At 41.0% G+C, this 24,240-nt stretch overlaps 1 protein-coding gene across 1 annotated transcript in view; it reads left to right on the forward strand.

The window, feature by feature from the left end:
- The first annotated feature begins 19,816 nt into the window (after positions 1-19,816).
- Positions 19,817-24,240, forward strand: part of SLC35F3 (solute carrier family 35 member F3) — a 178,131-nt gene continuing 173,707 nt past the window's right edge. The window contains exons 1-2 of the mRNA XM_054062669.1: positions 19,817-20,048; positions 20,262-20,491. Coding sequence (XP_053918644.1) covers positions 19,996-20,048; positions 20,262-20,491 — 283 coding nt within the window. The 5' untranslated portion in view covers positions 19,817-19,995. The remainder of the gene's footprint in view (positions 20,049-20,261; positions 20,492-24,240) is intronic.

Below are 24,240 nucleotides of genomic sequence, written 5' to 3' on the forward strand. Positions count from 1 at the left end.
CATGGGAAACAAATTGCATAATATGTGTTAATATCAAGGAACCTTCCAGATGTCTCAAATTATATCACAAATGAGAACAGATTGCAGGTCTCAAGCTCTTGCTTACTGCAAAGTCAGGCTTGTTTCCTGTTTGCAAAACAGAACTTGATATTCAAAAAGGCAAAGTGGGACTGAGAGAGTGGTGTATATCTCGCTAACACTAGCAGGTTTTTGTTGGAGCCTTTACTCCTATCCAGTGTGAGGAGGTGGAGTAACATAAGACTGTTAATAAGGCTTGCTTTGGCACATTGTCTGTGTGCTCAACAATGACCACAGATGCTCTACGTACATATTATCACTATTGAGGGAACCATTTGAAATGTAATCCATTGTATTTCAAATCGTTTGTTTGGATAAATTGTGTTTGATCTATTGGTTGGAAGCTAAGTGTTGTGCTGTCTCACAAGTTGCAATATAAAGTCACTGAGACTTCTGCACTAGCGAATGCAGATCTGATGGAACTGCAAAATTAAGACATCAGTTCTGGGAAGCTCAAATAGAACCTCTCTAAGCAGTCTCCCTTTTTCCTGTGATAATGGTTTCTCGGGTTGCCCTTTCTTCCTGTGCATCAAGAAAACAAGGAGGCAAAATTACCATTCATCCTTCATGTCACTTTTTTTTCTCACTCCCAAAGACAGGTGATCTATAGAAAAGTATTCTGAAAGCCTGTTAAATGAATCAGAGCTGAATTATCTTATCACTGATCTCAGAGGATATGCCTGACTTCAAATCCCAGTAATTCTATCAATCTGTCACTGGGTATGCTTACTAGGGGCCACCGCACCCTCAGCCAGATTGGGACTCCACATAACATCCAAAGCGTGGTGATAGAGGACTAGGATCTTCCCTATGTCCCCTTCTGAACAACGAACTGCTTTTCTGCTTCAGAAACTGTCAGCCTCTGGCCTGGATGGGCGCACACTCTCCTGGGTTGAAAACTGGTGGGATGGCCGGGCCCAGAGAGTGGTGGTCAATGGAGTTAACTCCAGCTGGAGGCCAGTCACAAGTGGGGTTCCTCAGGGCTCGGTACTGGGTCCAGCTCTGTTCAATGTCTTTATCAATGACCTGGATGAAGGCATTGAGTGCACCCTCAGCAAGTTTGCAGATGACACTAAGCTGATTGGAAGTGTGGATCTGCTGGAGGGTAGGGAGGCTCTGCAAAGGGATCTGAACAGGCTGGACCGCTGGACTGAGGCCAATGGCATGAGTCTCAACAAGGCCAAATGCTAGGTCCTGCACTTGGGGCACAACAACCTTATGCAGTGCTACAGACTGGGGGAAGAGTGGCTGGAGAGCTGTACAGAGGAGAAGGACCTGGGGGTAATGGTTGACAGCCAACTGAACATGAGTCAGCAGTGTGCCCAGGTGGCCAAGAAGGCCAATGGCATCTTGGCTTGTATCAGAAACAGCGTGACCAACAGGTCCAGGGAGGTGATTCTCCCTCTGTACTCGGCACTGGTGAGACCGCACCTTGAGTACTATATTCAGTTCTGGGCCCCTCACCACAAGAAGGATGTTGAGGCTCTGGAGCGTGTCCAGAGAAGAGCAACGAAGCTGGTGAGGGGACTGGAGAACAAGTCTTACGAGGAGTGGCTGAGAGAGCTGGGGTTGTTCAGCCTCAGCCTGGATATCAGAAAAAAATTCTTCACGGAAAGAGTCATTGGGCACTGGAACAGGCTGCCCAGGGAGGTGGTTGAGTCACCTTCCTTGGAGGTGTATAAGGAACGGGTTGATGAAGTGCTTCGGGACATGGTTTAAGGGAGTGTTAGGAATGGTTGGACTCTATGATCCATTGGGTCCTTTCCAACCTGGTGATTCTATGAACTGTGGTAGGAGGCTATTGCTGAATACAGTAGTTCATCTTCTAAAGTAGTCCTAAATAGGCAGGAGTAGATGTGCACATATGCAAAAAAAAAAAATTCTGACTTTATATTTTCCAAAATTCCTACCTTGTGAAAAGATATATTAGATATCTATAAATAAATAGTTTCTGAAAGTTTCGGGGAAATACCCCTTGTTTTTGGAAAAGCTTGTTTGATTACAGCTAGTTAAGACCTAAATAAGCTCAAATAACTCTTGCACAACTGCTGTACTTGCCGAAATTCTCCTTCATATTTGTGCATCTTCTGTTTAATATACAGAGTAGATAAACACTTTAATACTAGAACACAATTTGATTCTACTGTACTTTAACAGGACTTTTTAATTAAAAGTAGCAACTGAGCAGCTAGGAATTAGTAAAAAAAAGTTTCATTTTTTATACTTATTCTTTTAAACTGAAGTGCTTTGAAAATCAAGTGATGATAGTTGAGCTTCCAGCTCAGGCCAGGATAGTGGAAAGCTATGTGGTCCGGTCAGGAGGAAAAATTCTCTATAGCTTGCATTTTGTACATTAGAACAATTTTTCAACCTAATGTTCCTGACATTTATTGATATTTATAAATGCCAACTATTAAAAAAACCCTGACTTTGAGAAAGATGATATTCTGGACTCTATGAATAACCAAGAAAATGCTTTCAGAGGTGTTAATTGCACCATTTATCTCAATAGGATTTTTGTTCTAAAGCTGGACAGTGATGGCCTTTTTAATTTTCTCACAGAAGATCAAAGCATGCAAGAAAAGAGAGAAATTATGTTGTGGGTTGTATTTGTCGGGTTTGGGGGTTTTTTTTTAAGATCTTAATAAAACTTCATTTAGCTTAGGCAAGTGCATGCTGTTTTGGAAAGTATCGCAAAGTCAGATCTGCTTTCTCTGCCATCCGAATGCATTTTCTCCCTGTTAATGAGAACAGTATGCATGTGCCAACACTAGCCTTGACATTATATCAAGCAGAACTACTAACATTCAGGTAGCTCAATACTTTTCAATACTGAAACTCTTTTCCATTGATGGCTGAGTAGACAAGTGTACACTTACATCTATCTTTAAGGTAAAGTTTGAGGAAATTGAAAGTTGCTTTGAAAATAGATGTCTGGCTTCTTTGCCTTGGCTTCTAACAGGACAGATGATCAGATGAGTTGCCTGATTTAATTTTTTTAGTGGAAGCAGCGTGTGTGTCTCTGTAAGTACAGACCACACAGATACCCAGAGGAGTTGACTCAGAGTGCACCACGACCATCAAATGAACTGGAAGAGCTGGAAGGAACCTCTGTGCTTCTATCTTCTATGTACTAAGGGGGACAGTTCACACCAGTGATGTGTGTTTGCTGTTCTGTGCTCTGCTGAAGACTCATCCTTAGGGCTCGATTTTGATTTCACTGAGCCAGTCAACAATAAGAAATGGAAGTAAAAGCTGAGAGAGATCAGATTTGGGTACTTCAAAAGTCATTGAAGGATTGGAAGGGTTTGTGCAAGCACTTCTCATACGACTGTTTTGTGCTCTGAGTGAGGGTACATGAACGTCAGAGAGAAAGCAATCATGACAGAATAAGGCTTTCACCTCAAATTGATTTCTTTACTACTAAGCATAGTGCTGCTTTTATTTTTTAAGCCAGTTGTAAAATCTTATAAATATGATGCTACAAATGCATGAACTCAGAATCATATAGTTAAGTAGGCAAAGATAGGAGCAATCATCTTGATGTTCCCTTCCATGTAAAATCCTTTGGTACTTGCTTACTACAGGTTCAGGGACTCTATCCTTTAATGTATTTGAAGATATCTGGAATATATTTTTAACACAATAGTGTTCAGTCAGGTGATCCTTAAACATTGCTTAACAGTGTTGGAAAACTAAGATAAGATGTTGATTAAAGTGCTTAACGCATGATTGCAAATGCTGTAGAAAATAATACTACAGTGTTCTCATATGTCTGTCCATAGCAGGCCCTGAGATAAGAGTGCAAGTTCAATGGGCAGAAATCAAGAAAAAGGATTACTGCCCACATTGACCTTAGCCCTATAATCTTATCAAGGATCAGTTATGAAGTGCTTTTTGAATTTCTGTGGTGGATAAAGATGATGATCTAAGTCTTGAATATGCAAGAAAAACAGACACTGAACTGCGGTATTCTAGAAACTGTATTGAGCTGGTGTCTGTTCCTTTGGTCAGAAATCTCAGCTCTGCAACTCCGTGTCTAGCTTACATCAAAGTCGCCCTGGAATCCTTGGAATCCTTCCAAGGGAGCCAGTAGTTACATTTTCAGAACCTGGGTAGCAGACTCTAGTCCCTCCAGAAAATGCAGGTACGGCCACTGATTTTAAAATGTCAGGTCTGAGATGATGTGATAAAAGCAGTGCAAGTGTGAGATCCGTTTTCACATCCAATGTCTGCTGGTGGATGTTCAATTTCGTTTTTTTCACTAGGACAGTGCTATAGTCATCAGTCTGAGATGCTTAGGAAGAGCAAAGCTCGCCCAAGCAAGCCTATTCAATTCTTTTTTTCAGGAACAGTCAGTGAGACACTGGGAAAAAGAAGTGAAATGAGGAGAACACAGAGTCCTGAAACTCTAGACTATCTCATTAGTGATTAGGCGATCCTTTAGTGAATGGACAGACAGACACATGAGTTCTGTTCTCAACCGTGAAAACCTGAAAAAAGTCATGGGGAAAGCTACAGACAGGGTCATGAGAAAAGGAGCTAAATCTAGCTTACTGTTACGATACACAAATGCAACGCACTGATTAAAGACATATTCAGTACATGTTTTAAAAGCACTGCCTTCATGTCAGAATGGAGGCATGAGGTATTCTGCTCTATTATGTGTTTTTCATTGCTTTGGGTGCTAACGCAAAGCTGCCTCTTCCACAAGCACTCAAGAAACAGATCATGCTGTTCACGTCATCATGTCTGCAGGAAAGCTCTGGAGGGATTTTTCGTAGTGGTGCTGGAGGTACTAGATGAACAACACCACCAGCATGATGAAAAACATGACAGTACCAGCTAGCCTGGTAACTCCAGGGTCTTGTCTGTCTTCTGTGATCTTTGTCTTCCTTTCTTTCTTAGGGCTTTTATCTGCCATCTTTGTGCTGGTTCTTAGTTTTTATATTTAGAATTTACCTTTCACTGTCCTCTTTGTATTGTTTTGCTCTCAGGTGACAATGCTTGTTATGAACTCTCTGCAATTAGTAATCAAAGGGCCCCAAAGTACAGGGAACGGCATAAAGTTCATATTTCATGAAGTAAAAAAGCACGTGGACCCAGGCCAACAAACTTCGACTTAGTATTTGCAAGGATAAGAGCAGTGTAGTTTCTATTTTTCTCCTTCCTTTTGCTATGATAGAATAAGTGTGGTACAGATGTTATCTATAATATGAGCTAAGCTGTCTAATTAACCTGGCAAATAGGCTCTGCCTTCTCTCTTCACTACTTCCCTTCAAGCTATGGCACTGCACTTTTACATTCACCAAATCAAAAGGCAGCATGCATCATTATTTCCTCTCTCTAAAGTTTGCATGTCCTGTATGGTAGGATGCAGCCTAAAAAAAAAACACTAAAGAAAGTAGATGAAGTCTATGTGATTAAAGTTAGAAGCAACTGCTATACTTAGGAGCACTGGTGGTTATACCACTGCACTATGTAGGCCGTTAAATCAAAGGATTTTTCTGGTTCATGGGATTATTCTGATCACAGGTTGTTTAGTGGGATGCACAAGTACACTGTTTTGTTGTTCTACTCCAAACTTCTCGTTCTGAATCTCATGATTTGTGCAAGTTTTCATAGTAGAAATTGCAGACAATTAGTAAGCTCAGATTTTTCTTAGGTGTAAGCACAGCTTTCAGAGTTGAAGGAGTTATTTGATCTAAATCTTTGTATTTGGTCTAGTAGCCTCAGTCATGTTTCTAATCTACTCTGAAATGAAGGATCAATTTCTTTTAGCCCTTAGTAGAGATAAGTGCATGCAAGCAGCCCCTTGATGGGATATCAGTACGTGCAGAGGTCTTTTGCAGATTTTTGTATGTACGCACATGAGAAAATCAACACATCCATAATCTGCAAAGCAGTGAAAAACTGCAGATGCATGTACAATGGAAAACCTAAAGAGGGTATTCTTCTAACAAATACTTGATGAAGCAAAGAGGTTTGTGTTAGCATGTTATTGTTCATTTTCATTCTAACACTGGAACCTGGAGATATGTTTACCTAAGCTAATATTGTAACATTGTAAACAAATGGATTGAGTTCATTATACAGACAAGAAGAAAAATATTTGCACAAAAACATAGTAATTTATCCCATCTTGAAGCTTGTACAAACAATGAAAAATTGTTATGGGGAAGGAAGAACAGCATGATTAGTACAGCCACCTGGGGAAACAGCTGAAAGCACAAGTAATTTAGAGTGGCAGTAGCAGAAACTTCCGCATGGATCTTAGCCCTAAGTTCACCTGTTCAAAGCCTTGCTTTTGCACCACCTGGAGGCTGTAGGAGTCTCTGAAATGAACCTCTCCAAACTGGAGAAACATGTTTTTTCACTTAGTCTGTTGAGACAGGCTAGTGACTTGGTGCTATTTAGTATCAACACTTGTTCCACTGAGATTCATTTTTTTTGCCACTGTGCTCATTGCCACTAGAAATGATGCTTTGCTGAAACTCAGTATAAAACTGCTAAGACTATTATGAGAAGCAGAAACTCAGCATAAAACTGCTAAGAGTATTATGAGAAGCAAATCCTAAATTAATGTGGTCTTCTATTTCCCCTCTGTTCTTCCTGACAGCAAACTCCCATGCTATTGTTCGAACGTCAAACAATTCTCACTTATTCTTACTTATTCTCACTCTCCAACACTACTGTATCCGAGGAGACTGTTACTTACAGATTTTTGGGTGGTGTTTTTTGGTTTGGCCAAGCTACACAAGGGATTCCTACAGCAAAATGGACAGGACTAACGTTTGCACCAGTGAAAAGTACATGTTTGGAACCTCACTATTATTCACTGGGTGTCACAGGTTAGGTGCCACTACTAGGAACTGGGTTTTCATTTTTGTGTCCACCACAAAGTGTCAGTGAAATTAATTAAATTTCTCTCTTATGTTGTACTGTCACCATCTAAAAGATAGGGTTGAAGCTACCTACAGCACAGAGAAATGCTGTTTTCAGATAAGCTATTCTTGGGGAGAAAGTATCATAGAAGTACCAGTGACACACAGGTTGCTGCCAATTCCCATCACCTTCTGATATGAAGCATCCAGTGTCACACCTCAGATCTTTTATTATATGTTTTCAAATGGGATGGAAATTTAGGAATCGCTTTAGAGACATATCCAAACAACTCACATTTGCAGTTTTAACCAGGTCCATAATTATCTATAACGCCTGCCAGTCTAGAACTAGCCAAACAATATGAAAGGACTTTATTGCACTCGACAGTGAAGGAGATGCCGCTGGGATGGATTCATTACTTTAATGAGCCCCACAAAATGTTATCTTGTTGCAGATAAGCTAGGACTGTTAATTCATGTGGATAATGCTTGTAATTTTCTAGAAAGTATTTAAACACTATCTAAACACACTGTTTCTGGAGAAAAGAGAAACCTACATCACTTTTCAGCCACCATATTCCTCCAATGCTAGGTTTGTGAAAGGAAAATCTAACATAAGTGTTTATGCATAAATGACTCAAGTTTTGAACTGAGCTCATTGCATGTGCACCAAATGATGGCACATGGGAAGTGAGGAGTGGGACAGAGAAGAGAGAGAGGAGAAGGTAACTATTTCCAGCAGCTTCTCTATAGTTTGACAATTAGAGCAGGAGCTGCAAATTAGCCAAAACTAGAAGATGCACAATAAATTACCAAGGTCCACAAAGCTTCATCTCTTGTCACAAGATAAGCAGAGCCGAAAGTTTCCAATTGTTCTATGAAGCATGGAGACTCCCCAATCTCTTGTCCGGAAGGAATAGGTCCTTCTCTAGAGTCTCAGCTTGCTACCAGAAAGAATAGCCTCAAAATGAAATACATGTCACCCGCCCACAACACTGCAGCATTTGTTGGTCTTGTTTCAAATGATGGCAGCTCAACATCTCTGCTAAATGTTGTTATGGTGACAATGGAATCCTAACACTGAGCACTACGTCTGTCTGCTTATCTACTACTAGCAAGCTTGCTGTGTACAACTTCAAAAGAAAGGGAATGAACAGGTTGTTTTTTAAAACCTCCTTGATGATCAAAGAGGAGAGAGACTACAAAACTGTCCTTTTATCAAAATTTAATGCATGGGTTTGATCCCAGGTAGAGGAAGGGAGGGGAGGTAAGTCTCTATAGATCTCTACAGTTAGGTCCTTTGCCTGTTCAGAGCCTGGCCATGTTCCTGCAGAAGATAGTAAAAATTCCCTAGCCTCATGTGAGCACCCTCCAGTGGGCCTCCCAGCTGGTACAGTAGCTTGGAGAATGAGCCGATCAATGCCATGGTCTAGGGCTAGATATTTATCTGTGCACAAATACACACAACAACGCTTGTTGGGAAGGGTCTAACAGATGGTAAAAATATGTATAAACTGCCACTAGGCAGTTTTACACCTCAGAATTGCATGGTTTGCTCTTAGGGATATTTCCCTATCATTCCCTTCATCCCTCATTGTCCTTCGCTTAATATTAGCAGTAATTATATCTGCATAGGTGAACATCTTTAAAAATAAATAATATCAACTGGTTCTTTGGAAAGGTATAGAAATAAAGTGAGGGGTGAACTATTTTAAGCTCTAATTAAAAATATAGTAAGTGAACAATATAATTGTATATTAGCTCTTCCCGCCCCAGTAATAAAATGGTCACAGCCACAGGAGAGATCTTGTTTCTTTCCTTCACCACACAATTGCCACTAGATGAAACCCCTGCAATCAGCTGGACTTCAAGGTGACAAGAGGGTGCTTGACAGTCATGCTGCCTATTCCAGAAAAAGGTAACAGAGAACAGGCTGAACTTTGGAAGAAAAACTGCTACCACTGGTAGATAACTATAGCCCTTCTTGTCTGATGCTCAGCAATTTAGATTCCATGGTACTCTGACTTCTTAAGCATGACTTCTTCAGGATTTTTTCTCCCAAAGCTTCCTTTCCTGCTTCTGAGTAGTGTGAAGAGGTTCTGTGGCTTTTTCCTTGTACCTTCTACTTGCATTGGGGGCTGATGAAAAAATCATGGCCACCCTTCACCTGGATCATCTTCCTTTTAACCTTGGCTGTCTCTGTTTTATCATTTTGATGATTGCCTCTTGCATGTGGTGATAGCAAAGCCAGACAAGCTGCCCTGCATTGCAGACTGCAGGGAACTCTCTTCTGTGCTTCGTTTGTATCTTTATAAAATGTCACCAAAGAATATCTTCAAAGGTTAGTGCTACGAACTACATCTTGGAAAGGCATGACATAGATAACACTCTCTGGAGCTCTGTGCTGGCTCATACACAATAGAGCTAATGTGTATCCATAGGTGATAGTTCTCCTGATGAGAATCAGGAGTAACTCAATTTTATCAGATGAAATGATAGCTTAACTCTGATTGGTGGTGGTGGTGTTGGGGAAATGTTCATTCTTAATCAGAGAATGAGCATTTAGAAAAGGGAAAACAAGTCATTACTCAAGCTGCAGGATTTATTTATTTTCAATCTTGTTTGACAACTAAAATGTAATAAAATGGAAAAAACAAGGAGGCTACAAAAAATGAGGTAGCTATTGACTAATGTAATACAAAATACTAAATGGAATAAAAGCAGCAACTGCAGTAACACTTCTCTGGAAATCTAATATTAAGTCTGTGGTTTTTCAAGCATTATTTTGGCCTGGCACATGAAATGGCTGCTTGCATGCAAGCAATGGAGATTGAGGCCTCCACTGTGAAGGAGACAGCTGGATGGGCCAGGTTTCACCCGTTGACAGATGTATCTAGCTGCCTACATACTAGCAATGCAGGCTCTAGCAAAATTCCTGAGCAAGGCACCTCTTTGCTGACGACTATCCTTACCTTACAGGGAGGTAATTGGTGGCAGCCATCATGGCCTCACCAGGGGCAAGTCCTGTATGATCAACCTCATGGCTTTCTATGATGGGGTAACCACAGCAGTGGACATGGGAAAACCAACAGTTGTGATCTATCTGTACTTCTGTAAAGCCATTGACACTGTCCTCCACAACATCCTTCTCTCTATATTGGAGAGATATGGATTTGATGGGTGGACTATTAGGTGGATAAGAAACTGATTGGACAGTGGTATTCAGAGAGGAGGGGGTCAATGACTTGATGCCCAGACAGAGATCCATGACAAGTGGTGTCCCTCAGGGGTCCGTACTGGGATCGGTGCTGTTTAATATCTTCATCAATGATAGAGACAGTGAGACTGAGGGCACCCTCAGCAAGTTTTCAGGTGACACCAAGCTGAGTGGTGTAGTTGCCACACTGGCAGGACAGGGTGTCCTCCAGAGCGACCAGGCTGGAGAAGTGGGCCTGTGTGAATCTCATGAGGTTCAACAAGGCCAAGCGTAAAGTCCTACACCTGGGTTGGGGTAAACCATGTTTTCAACACAGGATGGGGGGCAAAGTGATTGAGAGCAGCCCTGTGGAGAAGTACTTGGGGGTGCTGATTGATAAGAAGTCTCTGTCCATGGCAGGAGGGTTGCAATTAGTTGATCTTCAAGGTCCCTTCCAACTCAAACCATTCTATGATTCTACAATTCTGACTGAAAGTTTTACTCAGTATCTAAACTGTAAGCATTTTGCTAAGATGTAAGCCCTGTCCTAAGCAAACAGGAAAAATCATGCATTGTCTTTCTCATAACAAACAGCTTTAAGGGATCTGTATTGGTATCTTTTTTTTCTCTTGCCCAGTCTCTCAACTACAGAACAGTGAGACTGTGTAAAGATGGCATCTCCTTGCTGCATCCCGTCTGTTCTGTGGACTTAAGCAAAAGATGTGTTACCCTGTGCAGACCTATTGCTACTTGGAGAATAAAATAGGTGGGAAAGTGACAACAATTCCCCTGTTTTTCCTGAGTTGGAAGTAGTATCTCATAAATGGTCCACCTTTGTTCATGCTGCTGATGCACAAGCCTGAAAAATAGCTATCATCCCTAGGCTACCTCATGGGGAGCGTGTGTGGGTGTTGTTCATAAACCTTTGCATATGATGTGGTGTGTGCTGTCATGACGGATGCAGGCTCTCTTAATACCACAGAGGTTTTCCTTTTGGAGCACTCTGGAAGTACTGGGAGGCAGCCAGGATTTTTGCATATTTTCTCCTTCTGCAGATGTTCTTGTTTCTGTTGTTGGCTGTTTTGCAAGATTTAGTCACTAATTGTAGAATGGTCTAATAAAGTCACTACTTGGATTTACTAACTCGAAAAATTGTTAAATAAGCATAAACATTATTCCTCAGATTAATTTAAAGATCTTGCTTCAGTCAATGGAAATTCTCCATTGGTTATTTTGTAGTACTTCTGTTTTTACTTGTCCTACACTCACAGAATACCTTAATACTAAAATAATATAAGCACATGCTGCAAAACCTACTGATCACAGAAGAAAGATGAGTATTTACTCTTTACTGGGAGTTACACCAGAGGCTAGAATTAGCTTGCTTGCTCATGGATTATTACAATGTCAGAAAAACTGCTGTTCATAATTTGCATGTTTTTTCATACCTCTTCAACTTCATGAGCAGAGCTGGAATATTTCTCTTGAGGATTTTTAATTTGACTATTAAGATTAGGCTTAAAAAAAAAAAGGTCTCTGTACACAACAATATCCTGTATAGACATGCTTGTGTATAATAATAAAGACTGCGATACCTGACAAAGTAGACAATGTCCACAGCTGGTGGAGGAGAGAAAGAAGGGAGGTCTCACTAAGCTCTACAAGGACAGATGCATGGACTAATGGAGCACAAACTAAACATGAGGGGTGAGGAACAACATGACCACCTCAATAACTGCACAGCATGAGTGGGCTTCATCTCAAACAATATCATAGTAACTGACAATAGACCAGGTGGGAGGAGAAGCCACAGAAAAGACACTTTTATTTATAACAAGAAAAAGAATACATAAAATTTTGGTCTATAATTGGTGGCAAAAGGCAGACTAAAATCTGTTGCAATGAGGAATTATTTTCTTTCAGTAGACAAACATATTTAAAGTTACGAGACAATTTTAGTAGTGGATGAGAGCAAAACCTCTTGGTAAATAAGCTGTATGTATGTATGTATGTATATATATGTACTGGAGGCTGGCAAAACACTATATGCAGCTCATAGTTCAGGAAGTAATAATGACTTTTATAGGGGTTATTTTAATTCCCTTTCTGTGTCTACAAAAAAATATATTGAAAGCAATATGAAAACCCAACGTGAGATACAAAGGGTGCAAATTACCTCTTCACTGCACAGTAAAGCATAAAATGTCATTTTTCAACTTTTTATGTGTGAAATCTCAACTGCTTCATCCATACGTTGTGTATCAGGAGAAAAAATAAAATTGAATTATTCTAATTTTTTTCTTTAGCTCTTTGATACAATAAAACATATTTCTGGCAGGCATTAAAAAATTGTATTGGGGAATTTTACAATATCCTTGTTTCTATTATGTATTACAGGTTCTAACAAAATAATATCATGGTTACCATTTTTGCTTATTTTTATACCCAAATACTTGATTAAAAAACCCACAGTGCCCTGAAGAATGTTTCTCTCCTCCAGTCTTTCTCACAGGTCCTCAATCTCACACAGCATTGTCATTTCCTGAAGTGTCATGGAGTCGAGTCCTATAACCTAGGAAACCTTATTGTAATTTTTGTTTCTGGATTGCTATTCCAAGGACAATATTTGTATTTCAGGATAGTCAAGGCAAGTGCCCCTTTCCTAATGAAGATATTCAAGCATAATGTGATCTCTTCCTTACTTTCATATACAGTTTTTACTCTGCCTTCCATGTACTGCTTCAAGTCTATCACATTGCTGATGTGGTTTAATTTATCTTTGCTTGATTTTCTCACATTCTCCTAATTTTACTTGAACAGGAATTTTGCATGGGCCAACAAATGAAAGCTTATATATAAAGGAAAGCCTTAGTGCAAAACCACTAAAGGTAACCTAGAAAAAGGAATACAGAAGTGCACTTCAGAAGAAACATTACCAAAAGAGGAACACAAGAACCTACTGATTTTTAAAAACTTTTCACATGATCAGCTTAAACAAAATTAGAAGTAGCTAAGACATTTGCCATAAAATTTTCCTTGCAGTCACATTTCTTTTGAAAATGTGATAACGTGATCAATCACAAAAATCATGCTGCTCTTTGAAATGAAAGCATACCTGTGCACTCAGAGGCTACACACTGGAGGCAACTCAACTAAGCTGGTGAAGTTTCACCAGTGTGAAATAAATTATGTTAACTGAGGTTGGTGGATAACTTTGCCTTACATTTTAATGACTTTAAACTAGTTTGCTCGAGCACTTCTCACTTCTGTTGAGAAATGCACATGCTTGTGTCTACATACAAAAAACCTGTTTCCATCAGGACAACTAGCTGTAAAGAATGTTTTAATTACCTGAGATGATCAGCCTACATGCCTAAGTAAATACTCTGCTCAGTGTTTCCAAAACATGTTTCAGATCTGTTTTAAAGGCTATTCTGATGAGAACTATAATGGAATTTACTTGACAATGCAACTTCCTGTAGTTATGTCTGCCACAAATGCAGGATTTTAAAGAGAAATGATGATATTTTTTGATAGGCATGATTATGTACAATTGGTGCTTAAATCCACTTTCTCCATGTATTTCTGAGCCATAACTCCTTATACAAAACGTGATGCATTTAAAGTTGTATGGTGTAGTGGGTCTGTATCGATAGCGTGTACTTTCAGCTATTAAAAACATGCTAGAGGATGCTAGTGCATGCGTTTTTTTCCAAACTAAGCTTTTGTGTCAAGCCTCCCAATCGGCAAGCACAGCAAAATCAAGCTTTATGCATTGAATTACAAAAGGAGAAGCCATGTTATTTAACTTACATTGTTCTCTGCAATAAGCAGCTCTAGCATGAATGGTATGGGGGAGGTATAGACAGTTCAAGACTACAGTTTTTGCAAGGTCATGTTCTTGTGATTCAACCTTTTTAGAGAATAAGATTTAAAAGCTTTCTGACTTTCCTCAGCAAATGCCCTTTGGCAGGATCAAACTGCACCACTGCCAATCCAGCTCAATACCAAGCATGTTAATGAGGTGTCTTGGCCTTTTTATTAATTCGACAAGCAGAGTAGTCCATTCAGCAGTGACTGAGAAAGTTTAATCAAATAATCTCATTGTTCCAAATTTGTCACCACAATAAAATAACCCACTAAGAAATAAAGACAAAAGAACTGATTTTTTAATGCTATATCATGTTTATACTAAGAAGTACCGCAGCCTGAAGCTCACTGTAGTGCTAACATCTGCCCTTGTGTGGGTATACAGTACATAGGGATGATGTTGCCTACAGGAGGGATCTGCATAGTACCTGTGCAAATTGTCTGCTCATGGTTCTTACTGTTACTTTCACTACAAATTTATATTGTTAACAGATTTTTTTAATGCAATTTCTTGATTAAAAAAAAACCAAACAAACAGCTGGTAAAAGTGCAGTGCGATACTGTATCCATGATATAATGGAATATGTCCATTGCAGGTGACAAAAATCCAGGCAAAGACACCTTTTTGTACACTCTGGGGGCTGGGTGGGTTCAGCAGAATGTTTGTAGCAGCTTCCAAAATTATTCCCAGAAGATATGGAAAAATATGTGTAAGTTAACTATACTTAGGATTCAAAACGTATACATGGAAGTGAGTTGCTATGCCCCACGCTACAGAACCATTTGGCAGAAGCGTAGTGCTCCTTGTTCATCAGTGCTTCCAGATCAAAAATTCAGCTGTGGGATTTTTAATGTTTCAGATACATGAGCAGCTTCAAATAGCTGCCAATACCTTTATACAGTAAAAATTGCCTGTCACATCAGACTCCAAGTGTTCCTTTCTCTTCAGAAATCTCTCCTGCCGAGAAAGCTGCACAGTCCAAGGATAGTGACACATTTTCTGCATCAAAAAACTGTCAACTTTAAAAGCCACCTTCGAAGCTAGAAAAACAGAAGTTTATCTGAAGAGTAAGAATTATCTGATTTTTCTTGGGGCTAGCACACCTTTCAGATAAGTAACTTTAAACATAATATGAATATTGTGCTCTAATTCACTAAAACTGCCCTCTGTAAGCACAAATCCATAAAAAGTTTTCTTTCAAGTTCTCTCCACAGTCCTTGATTCTCTCATCCGTATCTTTGTAGGTATCGCTTTTTTCAATTCTGACATCTGCCCCATCTCCCTGGCTTCTCATGGGCTAGCCAGGGTAGATCACTGCTGCTGCTGCTATAACATTCCTCTTCCTCATTCCCTGGGTCGTTTGGCTTGCCTCTAAGCCAAACTCACATTAAAAGGACAAACCAGGAATGAGACACAGATAAATACAGAAAACTTGCAAGACTAGTATCTAGTCTTTCCTTAACCTCTGTTTTGTAGTCCATTATTTCTGGTACAAGTTAATTGAAAAGGCAGAACATGAAGGGACACCTTCATGTTTATGCAAAATACAGATTGACTTTGAGATTCAAGTCTCTGGCATTTCTGAAAATACGGGATACTGAAAAGGACTGCTGTCCTGTATTTTCTGTCATTGACACCTCCTGTGGTCCCTTCGGGGCCTCTTGTTAGAGGAAATAAATGTTACTATTTTTCTGTTCTTTGCATTTTAGTTTTCAATTTGAGCTGGGAAGAGCGGCAATGGCAGAGCTCATACACCACCAAGACATTGTGTGATGTCCCAAATTACTTTTTTCTGCGCTTCTTATCTAACAATGGGTAGCAAAACAACCAATAGACCTATTTTCAACTCCAGATATAAGGGACTTACATTTTCCACTGTGTCTGACAAAAGAAGCTGAACAGTTTATACTCAACCACTTCAAAGTAGCAGATTTAAATCAGCTTTCTATAAAGCGGCATACGTCTCAGGAACCAGGACACTGACCCTGTATTGTCCCTTCCTGACAACAACAGGCAGCTCCTTCACAATTTTCAAAGCTTTCCAGTTTCTTTCAGCAAGGAGTCTTGTCAGAAATTCTGATGCTTGTTTGGTTTTGCCTGTGCATTGCAGGGGACTCAGGACAACATGAGAGCTCACATGAAAAATGTGCTGCAACATGTCTTTAATTCATCTGACTGTTCTTTCAAGCACAGTCTCTGTCTCTGTATTTGAAAGAGCAAGTGTGAGTCTGTTGGAGGTAGCTGGGCTGAGTTGTACTTATTATTTGGTCTTGCATTGGGCTGTTCTCTGTCCTATCATTTTTTTCTTGGTTCTTTGGGTTTATTTAAACCATTAAAGGTGGTACTAAAAATATTAAAACACGAATGCAAGCAAGATTATCCAACCTAGAAAATTTCTAGCTGTTTCTTCTGTTGTTGCTGATTCAAAGTTTTGTGGGTGAAACTGATGATGTTCAAACTCGCATCCCTCTTCAGTCTCAACACACACAAAAATTAGCCCCACTAACTAAGTTCGAGCCACTTTGATATATGATAGCATTATATTCCTGTGAATATCAAATTTCACGCCAGCTAGAGAAAATAAATATATAGGACTCTTATAATGTATATTGTATTTGTGTATAACACCCAAATCCCCTTGGAGAGAGAATGCCTGATTAATGTCTTGAGTATATACCTTCACTGCAAAGCATAAAAACATTAAGAAGTAGGAACATACATCAGCTACAGCAGATCCCATTACAAGAGTACTTGCTTAAGGAGGGAGTCAGGTTGTCTTGTAAAGACTCTGAGTTCCTACGGGAGATTTTTATGGACTGCAGAGAGGGAACACATCAACTTCACGTTACAGTTTCTGCAGTTGTGATCATTCTGTCACCCAATGAAATATCTGTGCTATCTTATCCTCCTATTGTCACTGTATCCTTTAAATGTAAAACTCAGGGGTGGGAAGGGGGGGGAAGTAAAAAAAATCACTTATCCTTCTTATAAAATGAGTAGTATTTTGATAAGAATAGATTCATGCCAGAGAAACATTTAGTAAGTTAGTATTGATGGCAGATGAAAATAAAGACAGTTTAAATTATATTTTCATCTGATATGGCATCACATTGTAGACAACATAACAGTAATATAACAATGGCTGTGCATTTTAAGATTTGACTACCAGTCAAGCATACAATTTCACGTTGTCTGGAAAAAAATAAAAAGGTGTATCTAACAGGGCAGAATAAATCACAAGCACTAGGAAGAGGTTGAGAAAAGCTGTTTAGTGGCTCCAGCTTGGTGTTGCATACCATGCCATGTGGATTAAACCTGAACTGAGTCAAATCCTGCTCCATTTTGCCCACTATTCCTTAAACAGGTATACACTGTATAGCAAATGCTTTCTTTTTAAATTAGTCTTGGTAGCATTGCTAGTATACTACAGCATCTTCTTTCCTCATTAAAAATCTTAAGTAATACACAAATCTACAAATTCCAAATCATATAGGATCCCATGTTTTAACTTTTAATGTCCAACGCCATATTGTTATATTTCAATTTTAGCTACAATGCTTAAACATAATTAAAATAATATACATGAGAATTTTTACTTGCATGTCTCCAGCAGCTGCTATTTTTTTTTAAGAAACATCACTTACAGCAAGATTTGACAAGATCCTAATACCTAGCTATGTTGATGTTGCCTCTCACTACAATTTTGAAATGTTGTCTTTATTAAACATTTCAGTGAACTTTAAAATTTTCACTCCCACACACTTTTTTCTCTCTTGCAAGACACATGCTCACTTCAAGTTTGTCAGCACTGCCACCCAAGCTGTCCAAAGTCACTTGACTGCACGATAGGAAAAAAGTATTAATGCCCACGGTCATTTCATTTGCACCTTGAAATGACAGCAGCTGGGAAATAATAAAATGGCAGAAAAACAATCCTTATTGGACAGAGGAATTGAGATGGTTCTGGCATATTAAAGTGGAGATGTGCGTAACAGAGCTTCTGAGTTCCATGGCTCCTCTCTGGGACAACCAAAAATGGGCAGCTAAATACTTCAATGGTGGAGCCAAAATTTATAGCAGGGTTGACACAGGCTCTGCAAATCTGCAGCAGCCTATGCTGAGAGGTGAGTGAGTGCTCAGCAGGTACTTGACTGGTCAACAGTCATAAAATCATAGGAACATAGAATCACCAGGTTAGAAATAGCTCTGAGATAATTGAGTCCAACCATACCTATCTGCCACTAAACCACATCCTTAAGTACCTCAACTCCCCTTCTTTTAAATACCTCTAGGGATGGTGACAACCTCTAGGGATGGTGACAATGTCACTCGCTTGGTTATTGGCATCTGCTTGCTCTGAGGCTCAGAACTTTGTTATCCTGTTTGTTGTGCCAATGTGAATTAGTCCGGTACCGAACGCAGCCAGCCCAGACTTACATTTCTGGGCCTGTATTATGTTATTTTTAGTACACTTTGATAATCTTGCACGTATAATAATGGATGAATTTGACACTAGATACATTATTACCGGCAATTCTCAGACAAAATCCTATTCTAGTTCATCACTTAAAACCAGAGAGAGCACAGGGTCTGCATACAGAATGCCGCCGCACTTTGGAGGCCTGACTGAAACGTTAAATCCCATCTATGCCTGATATTGCTACTCCTGCCCTCAGTGCCCCTAGGAGAATTAAACCAAGCCAGTAATCAATATCTGTAGATTCAGTGAGTACTGTGTTTTCTTTCATCCTCTCATCTCAACTTAAATCATCCTCCTGCGTCGATTTGCGTACCTTGCGAGGCGCTCTGTCACTTTGCAGGTAGGCAGCAGCAAACACCTGCACTCTCCGCTTGCACTGCTGGATCACTGCTGTTCACCTGTATTGGATTTTGGAACTGAACTCCATAGCAACAAACATTTGCATTTTCACGGGATCAAAATAAAGGTTGCGCGCATAGGAAATAAATGTAGTGCATTATTTGGTACACGTGTATGTAAGAAGATAATTAGTTTGGCTGGCATCTACCTGCGATTTTTTTACTTTCTGACGATGGTGCAATGATTTTGTGATGCTACCTTCAGGTTCCATTTAACTGATATCAGCTTGCTTTCACATCCAACACCTTGGTGTTCTAACATTCCACGTAAACCAAGCTTGTGCAGTGGTGGGAAAACCTTTTCCCTCTGGATTTCATCTTTTTTTCTTTGATGAGACAGCTACCTATATGCAAAAAGTTCCTTAGCTCCAACGACCTCTTTTTGTAGGTGATCAAATTTTTGTCCAAGTATTAATTTCTCATTGTTTTTTGTGGATAAAGCGTTCGGATAAAGTACATGTCCATACGCACCCATTTAAGCTTAACTGTGCGTTTGCCACTTTCATCTAGGTCAGTGTGGTTAAAAGAACCAGAACAAAATAGGTTGATGGAAGGTGGTAGGGGTTCAGCAGCGAGACGGGGAGATGGGGAAGCGACACGGTGACCCCAGGACAGTCTCCGCTCGGACTGTCACCCGCAATCTCTCCGCTCGCAGTGGGGATGCATCTCCCTCGCACCGCTCTTTCCTTCTCTCCATCCCGTCACTCGAGGAGACACAGAACGACGGCGAACGCTCCCGCAGCGCCCAGCCTCCCCATTCCCCCGAACCCTCCCCGGCACCGGAGCGACCCCCACCCCGCTCCTCGCCCGCGGGGAGGCGACACCGCCCCGCCCCGCCCCGCGGCCGGCTGCCTGCGGCGGGGCTCCCCCTGGCGGCGGCGGGCGGCACCGCGCGGGGCGGGGGGCGCGGAGCGTGCCCTGCCCGGCCGCGCCTCGCAGGCGACAGCGGCGCTCAGACCTGCCCTGCCGCTGTCCTCGCCGGGGAACCTCATTCGTTTCTTCCGTTCCTCTTTACCCGGCCGGTGAAGCGCCGCCGGCTCGCCCCGCCGTGAAGTCTGGGCGCCCCCCAGCCATCGCTGCTGCTCCCCATGGGGATCCGGGAGTTCCCCAGCGGCTCCGCGCGGGGCAAAGCCGCCACGCTGTGAGTACCGCGGGGCTGAGAGAGATGCGGACGCCCCGGCCCGGCGGGGACCGCGGGGTGGGTGGGTGGCGAGGAAAGTTTGCTGCCGCGGTCGCCGTGTCCGCTCACCTGCGGGGGTGGGGGGGGGGAGGAGGTCCCGCCGCCCGTCGCCAACTTAGATGCGGAGCGGCGGAGCCGCGCTCTCCCTCGCTGACCCCCTCTCCCGGCTCGCAGCGGGATGCGGCGCTCCCCCGATGTCAGCCCCCGGCGGCTGTCCGACATCAGCCCGCAGCTGCGGCAGCTCAAGTACCTGGTGGTGGACGAGGCCATCAAAGAGGACTTGAAGTCGTCCCGCTCCGTGGAGGACCTCACCAGCGCTTCCGTGGGGCTCACGTCCATCGAGGAGCGCATCCTCCGCATCACCGGCTACTACGGTTACCAGCCCTGGGCTGCCAGCTACAAACGTGAGTCCCCGGGCGTGGGGGGCTTCGAGGAGGAGGAAGAGGAGGAAAAGGAGGAGGAGGAGAAGCGATGGGGCTTGGCGTGGGGGTCAGCGCGACCCAGAGTGGCCGAGATGCCAGGGCGTGGGGTCTGAGCGCTTTAGCGGTGGGGAAAACTCGCCTCGTGGAAGCGCTCCCGCTCTCCGCAAAGCATTCCGTGTTGCCTTAGTCCTTGGTCAGTCGCTGCCTCGCAGAAGCGTAGTGCAATAACCACAGCAGTCGCAGTCTGTCGAGAAAATAGGTCAAATATTTGTCTTAATGTTGCAGACATGCTTAGTGATGCTGATTACCTTGTTTGTGGCGGCTGTGCATTCATGCAGGTACTGCTCTCGCAGGTAATTTGTTATCGGCGTGTCTTTCTGTTGTTCTGGTGGTCTGTCTGGTTTTCACAGCAGTTGACCTGATAGCGCCTTTTCCTACGTTAAATGGAGCTGCTTCTTCTGTATGCCTGCACTTGAGAAAGAAACTTCTTATGGTATGGATACGAAGAGAAGCCTGGCTTTGTTCCTCTGCATATGTGATATACAAAGGAAGTGATACCTTGAGTGATTATAATATATCGACTGGTATTTTTTGCCTTTAACACACCCTATTTCTTGTCAGCCTTTTACCACTGTGATGGCAGTTGCGTGAATTAACGTGTTCTAGGATAATTTAATAATCAACTGAAGTGATAAATATATTTTGGTTGTCCTAATGTTATTCACAACATCACAGTGGGTTTTGCTGTAAAAGGGATTCTGCTGTAACAGAAATCATTGCTTTACTGGAAAGACTGGCTCTGACAAAGTGATTGTTTTTATGTTGTACTTTCCTAAGTATTACATGTAAATGTTCTGAAATGTTTACTCCCAGATTATCTGTTTGGCAGTGTGCTTAATAATGGAAGTGAATGATACAAGAAAATGTGGTACACAGTGTTAGTTCGGTTTTTTGGTGAGGAAGAGCCTCTCCTAACTTTACTAATAAATATTCTAAGACTTCTTCTGCAAGAACCTTTTGTTTTTCTTCATTGTGATGGTGACACAAATGTCTGATATTTGCTACTTTACTCACAGGGAGTGTGGCGTTTTTTTAAGACCAATTCCGTTGCCTGGATTGGGACCATTCTAAAGCTTTTTGCAGTTAGTTTTTAGGATCACATCGTATGCTGATGCCAGACAGAGTTGGATGTTAGTGCTTCTGTCTGACAAAGTTGACTGATAGTCCAGCTGAAGTTGCACTGAGCTGCTGTGGCTGAAACTTCTGAAATAATAAGGGTCATGCTGGCTCCTCAATTATAACCTATTTGTTGAAATTTATAACTGTCTGAAAAGTTAATTGCAACCATAAGCCTGCTATTTTAGTTATATTTTCTCTCCTAATTCGTTCTGAATAACAAAATTACATGCTTGAGTGTAATGGTGGGGGATAAATATACAAAGTGTCTGAGTTTCATAAATGTGTGTCTAAAAATAATAGGTTATGTGAAGCCGTTGCCAATTTAAAATCTGAGTTGCTAGGAATGTGGAAGAAAAGCCCTATCTCTAGCTGACATAACATGGCATGGCTGAAGCAGAGCTGTGTCCGTCTGCATCAGCTGAACAGCTGACTGAATGTTTGTAAATGGGGTCAATCATCAAAAGTGGGAAGTAAATATTGTAACAGCTACTTTGAAACCTCATTGAATACTCCTTCAAGCTGGGTTTATGCCCAGTTTTGGGATATGAACTTCCCTTGTGGCTTTCTAGTTAGAAGGTTTAATTGGCCCAAGAACTATAAACAGACAATTTTTATTAAGTTCAAATCGCACCTGGGTACTTCTTGTCATCTTATTGTGCATGCTTGTAGATATTTAGGTGCTGTTGGTGCACTATAACATGGAATGTATTAATAATGGACCTGCTTTCTGGCAAATGAGTCTGTAATCTTGTCTGATCTAGATTTGGTCTCTCAGAAACATCCTTTCTATTAGAAATAAGTCACCTGTAAAGCTAAATCTGTTTCTTCCCACACTGGAGTGTATTCCACTCATACTTCATTTAGACTGTGTGTATATATATATATATATATATATATGCATGCATGTAGGTATGTATAAAACTGTTTGAGGCATTCAGAAAGGTTTTGCTAGTTGTTTTTTTTTTTTGATAAAACTCCATGAGGGAAACTAGTAGAAGTAATCAAAGATAGTGTTGCCATGACCCCAAAACTTGCTTGGAGGCTAGTTCCATTGTGGTAAAAACCTGACAGTTCAAGACATTCTGGGATGCCTCAAGGTTATGTATTGACTCCAGGATTTAATATGCTTACAAATTAGATGGAAAAGGGGAAGGATGAGGTGAAAATCTACTGAAGACACAAACTGATATGGATTGGACAGAGCGAGAAAGTATTTGTCATTACTCTAGGGAGACCTGACCTAGTAGGGGAATAGCCTGAAGGTCAACAAATGACATTCAGGTATCACAAACAGAGAAGCCTTGTGTTTCCTGAAAATGGTAAAATTACCTGCAGAATTTCACATCATTGCATCAGCTGATGAGAGAGAATAGTTTGGGACCGTACACAGCTCAGGGAAGACCTCTGCTGTTTGACTGCACTTGCAAACCAGATTTTAGGAACTGAGGTAATACAACTTACCTCTGTGTTATACTGTCAGAGAATTTAGTGTACAGCGTAGTGAAATACTGTGTAGCATTGGTCATCTCTCAGAAGAAGTTTACAGAAGGCCCTGAGATCGGTTAGGAGTACAGATGATCCACAAAGAGTCTTGAGAGTTTTGGCTATTTAGGTGAAAGAGCTTGAAACAAAAGTATTGAAAGTGCTGAGACATATTGCCCAGGAAGATACAGAGTTTTTCTTCTTATTGAGTCCTAAAAGAAAAACAGTGGACAGTCAATACAGCTGAAAAGCCACCAATTAAAAATTGATATGAAAATAAAAATTTTTCGTATTTTAAGCAAACACATAATTTGTTCTTGTAATTGATACCAGTGACAAGATCTAGAATTGTAATCAATTGGGAGAAATATTAGAGACAATATTTAATGTCATTATTTAGAGTTTAAATTAGCCCATCTTAGGCTGGGAAGGGGCTTCTTGAGGGTTTCTTGTGGTTTCCTCCATGGCATCTGCCTGCCTTCAGATGAAGGATAGGAGTGTCTCCTAATACAATCTAGCAGTTCTTATTTTTCTGAAATTTTCCCTATTGATTTTCAGGGTAACTAATCATCTGAATAACTGCTCTCCAGTCTAAATCAAATATTCATACTTGTCCCATGGGGACTGTTTTGCAGCTTCTGATTTGGTTTCTCAAATGCAAAGGCAGAGGGGAAAAACCACATGTAAAATGCAGTCAGATTGTAAAATCATACTTTAATACAGCTACATCAATAACATCTTTGACACAAGATACATGTAGTATTACAGTCAATAACACATCAATAACAGATTTCTGAAATCCTAGTTATCAACAAGAGTTATGTTAATTGACTTTAAATTTTTTTTTAGTTAACACAAAGGGATCAAAGCTTTTGATTTAAAAACAAAAAACACCACCAAATGTGTAGATCCCAGTGACAGCCTTTTTGTTGTGTGGAGATCAAACCATTGTTGGAGCTGTATTAGCAGCACTGTGGTCTTTCATGAAGGCTAAGTCAATTACCATGATTTCTGCCTGTAACAGACTGTGACTTCAGCTTAATAACAGAGGCAAATTTGGAGGTGAACAC

Source organism: Cuculus canorus, chromosome 3 (assembly GCF_017976375.1).
Source record: "Cuculus canorus isolate bCucCan1 chromosome 3, bCucCan1.pri, whole genome shotgun sequence".
In the NCBI taxonomy this organism is placed as follows: domain Eukaryota; kingdom Metazoa; phylum Chordata; class Aves; order Cuculiformes; family Cuculidae; genus Cuculus; species Cuculus canorus.